The 13,117-nt window shown below is 34.9% G+C and overlaps 1 protein-coding gene and 1 pseudogene across 6 annotated transcripts in view; one reads left to right on the forward strand and one right to left on the reverse strand.

The window, feature by feature from the left end:
- The window catches only part of TERB1 (telomere repeat binding bouquet formation protein 1), a 33,309-nt gene that overhangs the window by 10,914 nt on the left and 9,278 nt on the right, over positions 1-13,117 (forward strand). For all 6 annotated transcript variants that reach the window (XM_057711046.1, XM_057711047.1, XM_057711049.1 and 3 more), the window contains 5 exons: positions 963-1,088; positions 2,199-2,356; positions 9,537-9,883; positions 11,174-11,238; positions 11,532-11,627. In XM_057711046.1, the coding sequence (XP_057567029.1) occupies positions 963-1,088; positions 2,199-2,356; positions 9,537-9,883; positions 11,174-11,238; positions 11,532-11,627 (792 nt within the window). The remainder of the gene's footprint in view (positions 1-962; positions 1,089-2,198; positions 2,357-9,536; positions 9,884-11,173; positions 11,239-11,531; positions 11,628-13,117) is intronic.
- On the reverse strand, positions 6,899-7,422 carry LOC130838247 (60S ribosomal protein L18a-like; annotated as a pseudogene).

The following is a 13,117-nucleotide window of genomic DNA, read 5'->3' on the forward strand; positions in this document are numbered from 1 at the left end:
GTGGTTCTACTTCTGTTTACCCCTCCTTATCCCTTTCTGCCCAATTCCAGGGCTACTTTCCCAATTTAAGCACTCAGCTCCTCAACATCTTTCACCAGTGTTATTGCAGTAGATTCCTCCCTGTGTCCTCTTCTATCTCCATTTTTCAATCCACTCTTTGCACTGCTGCACAGATATGATCCTGTTCTCCCTTGTTGAAACCTTTGACAGTTCTTTCTTTCTCTACTTATCATTCTCTCCTCTCTTTTTTCTCTTACCGTTCCATTTTCTCCCTCTCTCCACTTTCCTGCCGTTCTTCCTCTCTCCACTCTCCTCCTTCCCAGCCTCTTCATTTTCCTCTCTCCTTTCTCTGTTCCTCCAATATCCCCTCTCTCCTCCTCCCACTTTTCCACTTCCCTCTCTTTATTCTCTCTTGCTTCTTCTGCTCTCTCTTCCTTCATTTTCCATTCTCTTTATTCTATACTTTCTCTTCACCTCTGTATAATTTAGCATTTACTATACCTTAAAAATTTTTCATTTAATTTTTATTTTTTTATTGAGGTGTAATTGACAACTAATCCTTTTTTAAAACCAAGTGAGGGCCATTTGTTTACTCTTATGAGGTATGACACTACTCTGTGGCTGTATTTTAGAGATTATCACTTATGAGACAAGTATTTTATGTGTGTAGATTATCTTCTAAATTGAAAATATCTTTGAAATTTTCTTTTTCTGTATTTTAAAATTTGAACTATGTTCATAATTATCATAAGGAAGAATTATGACCTCATGGGTATAGTTTAAGATAAAGTAACTATTGGGAATTCCCTGGCAGTCCAGTGGTTAGGACTTGGAGCTTTCACTGCCAGGGCCTAGGTTCGATCTCCGGTCGGGGAACTAAGATCCTGTAAGCCGCACGGCATGGCCAAAAAAAAAAAAAAAAGTAACCTATCTTCTACTTTAATTTTTGGTGTGTTTTCCAGAGGAAAATCAGTATGACCTTTTTAAAAACAATGGGCTTCCACTCATGATACAGGCCTTAACTGAATCTCAGAATGAGGAACTAAACAAAGCTGCCACTTTTGTTCTTCACAACTGCAAAAAAATTAGTAAGTTTACTGTTACTTTAAAAAAAATACCAACCAAAGTTTTTGAAGGGGAACTTGTATATGCTCTGATGAACCAAGCCCCTTTAGCCCCCAGGCTCTTCTTACATTTGAAAAGCAGATTTTGACATGACAACTAGAATATTACAGCATATAAAAAACTTACATGGAAGAGAACAACAGTATAGATGATTCACTTATTTAATGCAATGTGGACAGATTTAGTTATAGGATTTAAATTGAGGGCTACAAGTGACATGATTAAATCATAATATAAAGTACATTCATTTATTTATTTAAAAAATGTTTGAGTGTCTCTTATTTGCCAGGCACTGTGCTAGGCATTAGGGATACAGTGATAAGATGTAACAGTTTATGTATTCATAGAGCTTAGTTTAATTAGAGAAGTAGATAATAATTGAATGATCCCAAAAACGAATGTGTTGTTATAAATTAACCTAAGGGTTAAGAATGGATGGAGCACAGATCTTAACCTGTAATAAGGACTGTGACCTAGACTGGGAGCAGAAAAGGCTTTGGGAGGAAGTGATTCTTCAGCTGAGATCTGAATGTAGGAAGTTAATTAGGTGAAAAGAAAGGAGTTTGTTATGGTCCAGTGTCTCAGGCACAAGCAACAGTGAGGCACAAAGGTCCTGTGAGAGGAGGGAGCCAGGTGCATTGAAGGAATTGATGGCTGGAGCATAGAGGAAGTGGCCATGAAAAAGATTTTGGTCTTTTGGAAGAGAATTGTTGCCACAATATGTGAAAGGAGAATTTAAGAGATTATAGGAAGGAAACTGTGTTTAAAAAAAAAAAAGACTTTAAAATCAGTATCCAGAAACCTGAGGGTGTTTATATGCCTGGCATAACATGTTTTCTTGCTGTTTTTTCCCCTATAATTCTGAAGAGTAAAGCCTAATTAATGACTCTTTGGGTCCTTGGCCTCTACCAAGCACTTGCTTTCCACTTATTTTCAGTACCACTTAGGCAGTTAAGATGGTTTGGATGTACAAAATTCAGAAAAGGGGGTGTGGGGTATGAGTTTGTCCTTATTTAAAGTGTTAAAATAACATTTCTAATAATGAATAAACTATTTTTTCCCATATTACAAAGCTGAGAAATTATCTCTAAGTGTAGGAGAATATTCTTTTGATGAAAATGAAGAACAATTAAAGGACATAAATATAAAAGAGAAGAATCTTGAAGATTACTGGAAGAAAGCAAAGGAAATTCTACACAGAATAGAACAGCTTGAAAGAGAAGGCAATGAGGTTGGCTTCTTTGTTTCAAAGAATATAGAACTTTTTTCAAATATTCTTTAATAATATAAGTTGGAGGGTAAAATATTTTTCTTGCCAAGTTACTTTTTATTTTAATGGTTTTAAATTTAAAATTCAGTAGTAATTCTTGAGAAATCATCCTTGAACATAGAAAAAAATATTTTTAAAAAGTGGAAACGATGACTGAAAAAATAAGAGATATGGAAGATAGAGCCAAGAGATCTATCATTTGTATAATAAGGGTTCAAGAAAGAGAACGAATGGAGACGGAATACTCTCTCTCTCTATATATATATATATGTATATATATATACATATACACATACACACACATATATATATATACAGTTGACCCGTGAACAACAGGTGTTTGAACTGCTTGAATCCACTCATACATGGATTTTTTTCAATGAATATGTTACTACAGTACTACACAGTATCGGGTTGGTTGATTCAGTGGATGTGGAACCACAGACATGAAGGGCTGACTGTAAAGTTATATGTGGAGTTTTGACTGCCTCATATTGTTCAAGGGTCAACTGTATATAAAACATGTTTGTGTATATATAATATATATATATACACATACACACGTTTCCATGTTTTTACTATGTATGTATGCTTTGTGTCTTTGTAGGTGCATGCATTTTAAAAAATAAAAACACAGTATCCAATTTAGTAATTTTATTCTTTTAAATGACTGAGTAGTATTCAATATCATAGATTACCATGTTTGATTTAACTGGTCTTTTATTGATGGACATTTAGAAAATATTTAATTGATCACCAGTGTAATCAACTCTAGAATAATTATCCTTCTAGATATATATCTTTGTGAGAACTTTATTGAGATATAAATCACATTCCATACAGTTGACCCAATTGAAGTATACATTTCATTGGTTTTCAGAATACTCACAGAGTTGTGTGACCATACCACAATCAATTTTAGAACATTTTTTTTATAATAAACAAATTTATTTATTTATTTATTTATTTATTTATTTATTTATTTATTTATTTATTTTGGCACACGGGCTTAGTTGCTCCGTGGCATGTGGGATCTTCCTGGAGCAGGGATCGAACCCATGTCCTCTGCATTGGCAGGCGGATTCTCAACCACTGCGCCACCTAGGAAGCCCAATTTTAGAACATTTTTATCACCGCAAAAAAGAAATTCCATGTGATTTAGCAGTCACCCTCCCTATTCTCCTATCCATCCTCCCCCAACCCAAGGCAATCACTGATCTGTTTTTTGTCTCTCTATATTTGCCTATTCTGGACTTTTTATGTAAATTGAATTATATAATAATTATATATAATGATCTTTTGTGACTGACTTCTTTCATTCAGCACATTTTCAAGATTGAACCATGTTGTATATATCAGTACTTCATTGCTTTTGTAAAAAATAGCTTTATTGAGATGTAATTCATATACAATTTCCCCACTTAGTGTACAATTCAGTAGTTTTTATTATACTCACAGATATGTGCAGTCATCACTATAGTCAATTTTAGCATATTTTTATTCATTCAAAAAGAAATTCTGTACCCTTTAGCTATTTCCCTGAACACTCCCATCCCCAGCCATAAACAACCACCAGTCTTCTTTCTAACTCTGTAGATTTGCCTATTCTGGGTATTTCATTTAAAAGTGGAATCATGTAATATGTGGTCTTTTGTGACTGGCTTCTTTTACTTAGCATAATGTTTTCAAGGCTCATTCATGTTTCAGCATGTATCAGTACTTCATTGCTTTTTATGGTCAAAGAGTTTTCCATTGTATATGCTATATTTTACTTGTCCATTTATCAGTTGATGGACATATTCTTTTACCTATAACCTATGTCTTTATAGTTAGCATGGGTTTTGTATAGACAGTATATAGTTTCATCTTTCTTATCTTGTCTGACTATTTCTGCTTTTTAATTGATGTGATCATTCCATTTCTATTTAATATAACTACTGGTATATTTGAGTTTAAGTCTACCACATTGCTGTTTACTTCCTGTTTGTCCCATTTGTTTTTTGTTCCTTTTTTTCCTACTCTCCTCTTTTATAGTATTTTTAAATATTCTATTATATCCATCTTAGATTATTGGCTAAACATTCTTGGTTTTTTAAGTGATTGCTTTAGGATTTATAATACACATCTTTAACTCATCATGGTCTATATTCAAATAATGTTATTCCACTTATGTAATATTGTAAGACCTTTGCAATAGTATGCTTACATTTCCATTTGTTCTTTGTGCTATTGCCATATGTTTTATTGCTACATTTGTTATAAACTGCCCAATAATGTTATTATTTTTGCTTTAAACATTTATCTTTTTTCAAAATATGTTGCTTCTTATTAAAATAATATTTATGTACAAAGGTAATCACACGTTTAAGCATACAATTTGAGTTAACAATAATTTTTTTTTAAGATTTTTTTTATGTGGACCATTTTTAAAGTCTTTATTGAATTTGTTACAATGTTGCTTCTGTCTTATGTTTTTGTTTTTTGGCCATGAGGCATGTGGGATCTTAGCTCCCCAACCAGGGATTGAACCCGCACTCCCTGCACTGGAAGGCGAAGTCTTAACCACTGGACTGCCAGGAAAGTCCCCGAGTTATGATATTTTTATACAGTTGTGTAACTATCAGGACAGTCAAGATATAAACAGTACACTCACCCTAAAATGTTTCCTTGTGTCCCTTTGTAGACAGTCCCATTCCCCATCTTCAGGTTCAGGCAATTCACTAGTCTGCTTTCTGTCTCTAGTTTCCGTTTCTATGATTTCGTGTAAATGGAATCATATAATACATAATGTTTTGTGTTTATTTCACTTAATATATAATTTTTTAGATTCACCAATACTGTTTTATTAATATTTTGTTCCTTTTTACTGATGAGTAATATTTCATATTTCATACACCACAACTTGTATACCCATTTACCAATTGATAGACATTTGGATTGCTTCTAGATAGTGGCTACTAGGAATAATGTTATGTGAACATTGGTGTATACTTCTGTGCCTGAAGTTTACATTTTCATTTCTCTTGGATAAATACCTGAGTGGAATCACTGAACAATTATATTTTAAAGAAATTGTGAGCCTCTTTTTTTTTTTTTTTCCGGCTGCACTGTGTGGCATGCAGGATCTTAGTTCCTCCATCAGGGATCCAGCCTGTGCCCCCTGCAGTGGAAGTGTGGAGTCTTAACCACTGGACTGCCAGGGAAGTCCCAGAAATTATGAAGCTCTTTTAACATTTCTTAGAGTACAAGTCTGCCTTCACTTGTCACCACTCAAAACAACACAACATCAAAAGAAGAAAAAGTCTCTTCTTTCTCTTCCGTCCTTGTATTGCCCCTCTAGCACATTCTGATGTCGGAGCCTAACATCAAGCTAGCCCTAGAATAGTGGTCTATAGAGTCTAGTTTCAGTTTTACAATGCAGGACAAAGAAGGATAGGTTTGGAGTTGAGCAATAAATTAATAACTGGTATATCCTTTATGTCATGTATACAGCTGTTACCCTGGGATACTCGTTTACCATCATCTTAATGATTCTCTCTGTGTCTTTCCTTGATTCCTGATTTCCTGGATTTTGATGAGTATATTCTTTTGTAGCTTTCTGAGAAAGGGTACATAGGATGTAATTTTTGGAGACCTTGTAAATATGGAAATAATTTTATTTTGCCTTCAGAATAAATTGATAGTTTGGCTGGAAAAAATATTCCAGATTGGAAATTACTTCAGTATATTAAACATGTTGCTCCATAGCCTTATAGTTTCCAGTGTTACTCTTGAGGTCCAAAGCCATTCTGATCCTTTGATGTGACCTGTATTCTCCTTTTGAAGGCTTTTATGATCTTTATCCCCAAGCGTTTAAAAATTTTACAGTGAGGTACATTGGTGTTGATTTCTTTTCATTCATTGTATTGTATACAAAATGGGCCCTTTCAGTCTGTTGACATGTCCTTCAGTTCTGGAGAAGTTTATAGCATTATACTGTGATGATTGCTTCCCTGTTTTCTTTCCTTTTTTTCTGAAACTCTTATTATTTATTTGTTGGACTTCTTTAGCTGGTCTTCCTTCTTATCATCTCTCTTATTTTCTTCTCTGTCATTTTTGTTCTACATTCTGGGACATGTCCTCATATTTGCTTTTTAAACTAATCTATTGAGTTTTTCACTTCTGCTATTATATTTTTAGTTACCAAAGCCTCTTTTTTACTGCTTTTCAATTATCTTATTCTCATTTCGTGGACTTAAGACTTATGGGGAATTCTTCCTTTAAATATATCAATGACAAAAATATGGGGGGGACTCAAGGGGGGGAGTCAAGGAGGGGAGGGAATACGGGGATATGTGTATAAAAACAGATGATTGAACTTGGTGTACCCTCCAAAAAAAAATTGATCAGATTTTGAACTGGAAAAAAAATAAAATAAAACAAACAAACAAACAATTCTCGTTTTTCCCCCTGGTTTTCCCAAACAGAGTATTGGGCAGACCAGGGGGTGGGGAGGCCCTGCATCTAAAACAAGGTTTTGGGCCTCTTGGTGGTGAAGCAGAGCTTGTGCTGGTGACACAGGACCTGGCGGGCCAGAGGTGATCTTGGAGTCATGGAACTGCTTAACTGCTGGTCAGTGGCACTTGCTGGCTGTGATCTCCTCCACCTTCATGATCTGGATAGAGTTGGGCGTGGATGCGAGGCTCGGCACCTGTGTCGGTAGCACTGAGTGACGGCACCTGCTGTAGTCAGGTCTGGGTACTCCTGGTACATGTTGTGGGTGCCACTGTGCAAGTCATAGTACAGCCAGATGCCAGAGTTCTTCACCTGCAGGGGAGATTTCTCTAACACCTGTCCACAGTAGACAGTTTTCCCTGAAGACTTCTTCATCTTCTTCAGCTGAGACACAAAGTACCAGAAGCAGGACTTGGCAACAACATGATTAGGTGCAAAGATCCTCATGTGATAGAGGGGCAGCGTGTGGCATTTGGGGGTGGGCAGCAGCACCCCACCACCTTGTACTCTTGCAGTATGCCCAAGGCCTCCATGGTGCTCTGTGTGTGCTCGCCGCCACCCACAAAAAGACACAATGCTCTTTTTTTTGTTGTTTTTTTTTTCCCCTACTCTGTGTTTCATCTTACTCCTCTGAGGTGTTTTTTTGGTTGTTTGTTTTTTTCTTTCTTGGTCTCTAGCTTTCTTCAGATTTCTGGTGATCTTTGGTTACTACTAAAATGTAAGAGTCATATGTTAAATGCCTTCCTGGAAAGTTTTTGACTGAATTCTTGTAGAATTAATTAAATGGGTCATTTTTTGGAGAACCTCCAATGTCTAATATCCTGCCTAGAAATTATGAACCAATATTCTGAAATCAGAATGGGGGAAGAGAGCTTGGGAGTCTCGATATGTAAATATTTTCTTAGTCTTTGTTTCATGATAGTATTCTGCCTTCAGCTTTGCTTGGTGTCTTGCAGTATAGAGACTGTTTTATCCCACTCAGAGATTAAACTTGCAACATTGGGGAGGGAAGGGACCTTCTGGTGTCAGTCAGCTGCCTGCTGAGTGTGTGTATGTGGGGGTCAGGATCTAGAAATCCAACTACCTCTTAAACTTTCATCCAGCCTTCCTGTTTTTAACCCCACCTTTACCCTACCTCCAATTCCTAAGTCTTTTGAGAGTTTGGCAGCATATTTTAGTTTCTTGGCTTTTCCCATTGTCAGCTTTCAAGCCTGCTTTATTAATTTAAATTCAACTTTATCAAGTCTGCTAAATAGGCTGTCATTCACCTATCTGCTTTTCAATTTCCGAAATTTTGTTGTCTTTTATCTTCTTCCATTTCTCCATTTGGAATTTGTGTCTCCTTGTTGGTTTATGCCTTTGTAAACGCTGTTGTTCTAATTGTTTTTTGGACAGACTGAAAATAAACATGGGTGTTAAAGTCATCATCTTTACCTGGAAGCCCTATCTATCAGTCTGTCTGTCTGTCTATCTTACAATTCCACTGATGGATATGCTAGTTCCCATTCTGATGAACATTCAGGTTATTTCCAACTTTTAGCTATTACAAACCATACTGCAGTGAATAACATCAGCATTTTGCACATGTAAAAGTATATCTATAGGATTTTTTAAAAAGATATACACAGTTTTTATTATGAAAGATACTGTCAAATTGTTTCTCCATAGAGATTGTACCAGTTTACATTCTCACTCATAATATACAGAGTGTTTCCCTATACCCCTTTGATCTTTGCCAGTGTTATAGATGAAGAAAGATATCTGTGGGATTTCCCTGCTGGTCCAGTGGTTAAGACTCTGTACTTCCAATGCAGGGGCCTTGGGTTCAATCCCTGGTAGGGGAACTGAGATCCCACGTGCCATGTGGTGTGGCCCAAAAATAAAAAAAAATAAAGATATCTCATTTAGTTTTTTTTTTTTTAGTATTTTTTTTCTCATTTAGCTTTAATGTTTATTCTCTTATTAAAGTGAGATGGAGAATTTTTCATATGTGTAAGAGCTGTTTTTATTTCCTTTCTTGTGAACTGTTCATCTCTTTTGCCTATGTTTCTACACTGTTATTGATCTTTTTCATAGTTTCATTGTAGTAGCTTTTTATAAATGTTATTATAAAAATTATACTGTAGTTCAAAGTATGACATACATATTCTTTCTAGCTGTTTCAATTATTATTTGATTTTGCTTTTGGCTCTTTTTCCCTCTGAGGTTCCCCCCCTCAATATTGTTCTTGGTCTCAGCAGAACTTAAAAAAAATTTTTTATGGTAAAGTATATTAGTTTTTTCTTTCATGATTTATTGATTTTGTGTAATACTTGGAAAGGTATTCCTCCCATTGAGAATATTAAAATGTGGTTTCTTTTAGAACATATTTCATTTTTTTATATTTAAATATTTAGTTAATTTTGACTTTATTTTTGTGTAAATTGTGAGATATGTATTCAGTTTATTTTTTTCCCCAGTTGACTACCCAAATGTCCCCAAATCATTTAATGAATATCTCCCCTTTCTTCCTAGTGTAAACTACCTCTTTTATAATGTATATTCTGTTGACAATCATAAACTCTTTCTGCATTATTTAAAGGGAGTATAAATTGGATTATAAAGCAAATGATTATTTTCAAATTATTTACTTATTTTTACATTGCAGGAAAAAGTACAAGGAGAAAAATATAAGGATTATGTTTCATCTATGAACATGAATATTCAAAATACATTGAAACACCTCCATGCAGATAGCAGTGGTGGAGGTCCCAAAGCAGAAGATAAGGATAAAAGCCAGTCTAGAAAGCTTCAGAGTTATAAGTCCCATGAAGTCATGTCTAAATGTACAAATGATGATCAAATGAAGACCCTGTTAAAGAGTGCAAATCCAGTTAATGCTTGTTATAGGGAGAGTGGGCAAAATAATATTTTATGTAAAGCCAGTTCAAGCTGCAATCAAAACTTACATGAAGAAACAACCCTTGAAAAAAAGAATTTTGTTTCTCAATCAAGGTATAGTTTAATAATTGTTTCTAACTTATTTATCTATTCAGCATCTGTGTGTGTACTGCGCGCGCATGCAGTACAGTGTGCCATACTCTTAAGCACTGGGATGTAGAAATGATAAACATGGTTTTGGGAGGAGCCTAATGTAGGAAATTCTGGGAAAGGAGTTTGGATGGGGCAGTGTGAGCCAGTTCATCTAGGGCCTTGCATGTAATACTCAAAATTTTCTGTTATAACTTGTAGGGTATAGGGAGCCGTTGATGATTTTAAATTGAGTGACATGATCAGCGCTGAATTTTAGAAGGGATGGGCAGAAAACTTAAACTGAACCTCTATAGCTGAAATAACAATGCATGTGTTGATAATCCATCAGCAATTTAACAAAAGCCAGTTTGTAAGTTTAATTTGATAGAAGGGAGTAAGGTGTGATGAAAATCTGCTTTAGGCTTGCCTTTTCATTTGTTCCCTGTACCTCACCTCCAATATATGTCCTTTCTTCCTCACGGTAGCCTGTGGGGCTGGACCTGGAATTGTAGCTTTTCTCCCTAAAGCCTTTCTTGTGTTCTGCTCTTCTGATGGTTACTGGGTTGGGAGGCAAACTGGAGAAGATGCTGCTATGTTCTGGGGAGGCTGCAGGGTAAACTAAATGTTAGGAAGATGGATTATATCATCACACCCTTTTATCCTTTACAAAACCATTCTTCATGTAATTTTAACCCGATTTCTCAGGGATGTGGAATTGGAAAGTAGTGAGATATGCTCTTGGGCCAGCCTTCTTACCCTCTGGTCCACTGAATTTATTTCCTGTTTTTTGCTCTCCTTCCTTCCTTCCTATTTTACTCTTTTATAACTTTTTCTTCCATATTTCTGCTGGCATCAGTATTAATGCCCTCTGGAGTCTTATTTAACTCCACTTTTTTTTTAATTGAAATAGAGTTGACTTATCATGTTTCAGGTGTACAGCAAAGTGATTCAGTTATATATATATAACTGATATATATATCAGATTCTTTTCCATTATATGTTATTACAAGATATTGAATATAGTTCCCTGTTCTATACTGTAGGTCCTTATTGTTTATCTGTTTTATATATAGTAGTTAACGCCACTTTTAGAAACAAGGCTATAACCATTGCATACCATACTTTGGCATAATTTGGTAGATTTTGGCAGATCCTGACTCCAGCTCCTTCTGCCTGCCAAACACCAGAATCAAACCACTGCTTATGAAAACATTTGTTCACACACCAAACAGTTTGTTTGCTTTTAGTAATCTAGTGTCTGTTTTCTTTTAGCAACCATAATTTTAAACATCCAGCTCCTATTGCCAAAAGCACAAAGCAGCAGTTACCAGTAACAGGTATGACTAAAAATGTTTCTTTGGTTGTTTAAGAAAACATATTTAGGTGATTAATATAGCTAAAAATAATATCTTCCCTCTAACATATAAGACATGCCTATGACTCTCTTTCTGGTCCAAATGCCTCAGTCACCTTTTATTGATAAACAGAACCTTTCTGTTTATCCAGCAGGATGACTGGATGTGTAGTACTGGGCTACAATTTATGAAACTGTTGAGAATTAATAAATCTTGTAAATGTAAGGTCTTTTTCACTAATCAAAAATATCTTGCATTTTGCAATTTTTCCCCAGATCCATTTACATTATGTTCAGATATAATAAATAAAGAAGTCATCAGTTTTCTAACAACAGACAATTGTTCCAAAGTGTTGAAGTATGGATGCTCAGGTAAATGTTTTTTTAATTGTAGTTATTTCATAATTAAAGCTTTATGTGATATTAATTAGAATTTGTAATAGTTCCACCTGTGTGATTTAAAATTCATTTCCTTTGGAGGAATAACAATCTGGGGTAAAACATTCAAATTGATACTTTTTATCTGCATTAGTCTGTGTTTCCAATATTTGTTCATATGAATCAATACAGCTAATACTTTTAAAAAATTACTTTATTATTCTCTTTTTGTCACCATCTATAAGTTTAACTTTACTGAGTAAGGTAAATATTTTTTATATTTTCAGAGAGCCAATAAATAGGTATAAATTCTGGATTATGCTCTAAACATTATAGGCATTAACTATTTTTTATTGATAGTAAATATATAAATGTTTCTAGTGTTCCACGTTCCAGTATTTATTTTTTCTGCAGGGTCCACAGTGCTTATTCCATCCCTTCTTCTCCGTCATATCCCAGTATTTGCTCTTTGTTTACTCTTACTGTTGCACTCTACTTTTTGGAGAAGATTGAGGCTATTCCACGTTAGACTCAAAATATTACTATTCTTCTGTCTTGGATGAAGGGTTTATCTCTTTTACTCTAAAACTGATATCTGGCTATAATCCGAATCCCATCTATGTTTTCTCCCCATTTTATAATAATACTTATGTAGGCTTCCTCTTTTCTCTTTCATTAATTCCTTTTGTCCCACCTTAAACTATGTTTATTTCTCCTCATCTTAAAAAATACCCAAATACTTTGTGTGACTGGGTATTCATCTATTCTTTCTTCCACCATCTATTACCAAATTCCTGCTCTTGCTTCCTTCTCTTTCGGCATGTTCTTTCCCGTCTTAACTCCCTGAAGTCTAGCTTCTTTCATTTGCCATTCTACTAAACTTTAATGTTAAAGGTTACCTGAAGCCTCTTTTTTAACCCCTAAACCAATGAGTTTTAAAAAAATTCTTACCATCTTTAGTATCTCTGCACTGTTAACTACCATTCCTTCAAATTCTCTCCTCTCAGTAGTTTAAAGCCATAGCTCCCAAACTGTCCACCCATGCTCCCTGGGGCTCTGCAGTGAATTCACAGGGGCAATACACAGTATTTAAAATTTTATAATTTTAAATTGAAACACAAAATGGTCAACATGTTTTGGACACCATGTAAATTAAACTATTAGCTCGAAGTAGTTCACAGTTTCATATTAGATTGTACTGCATCTCTTTTGATGATCTCATGTCTTTGTGGAACTGGGTTTTCAGTGGTTGTGATTTTTAAAAAGCAAGCACCACATGAAAATCAATGTGGAACAGGAAATGAGGGTGGCAGTGTCCAGTCTGATTCCAAGTTTTAAGAATTTGTGTTGTACCCAATTGTTGCACACATTCCATTAGGAAGTAATTGTAATTAATAAGAATGAAATACAAATATATATACATATTTTTTCAAATTTAGGTCTATTATTTTTTTAAATGGCTACTAAGTTGTTAGAACATAAAT

The sequence above is a fragment of the Hippopotamus amphibius genome, chromosome 16, assembly GCF_030028045.1.
Source record: "Hippopotamus amphibius kiboko isolate mHipAmp2 chromosome 16, mHipAmp2.hap2, whole genome shotgun sequence".
Lineage (NCBI taxonomy): Eukaryota > Metazoa > Chordata > Mammalia > Artiodactyla > Hippopotamidae > Hippopotamus > Hippopotamus amphibius.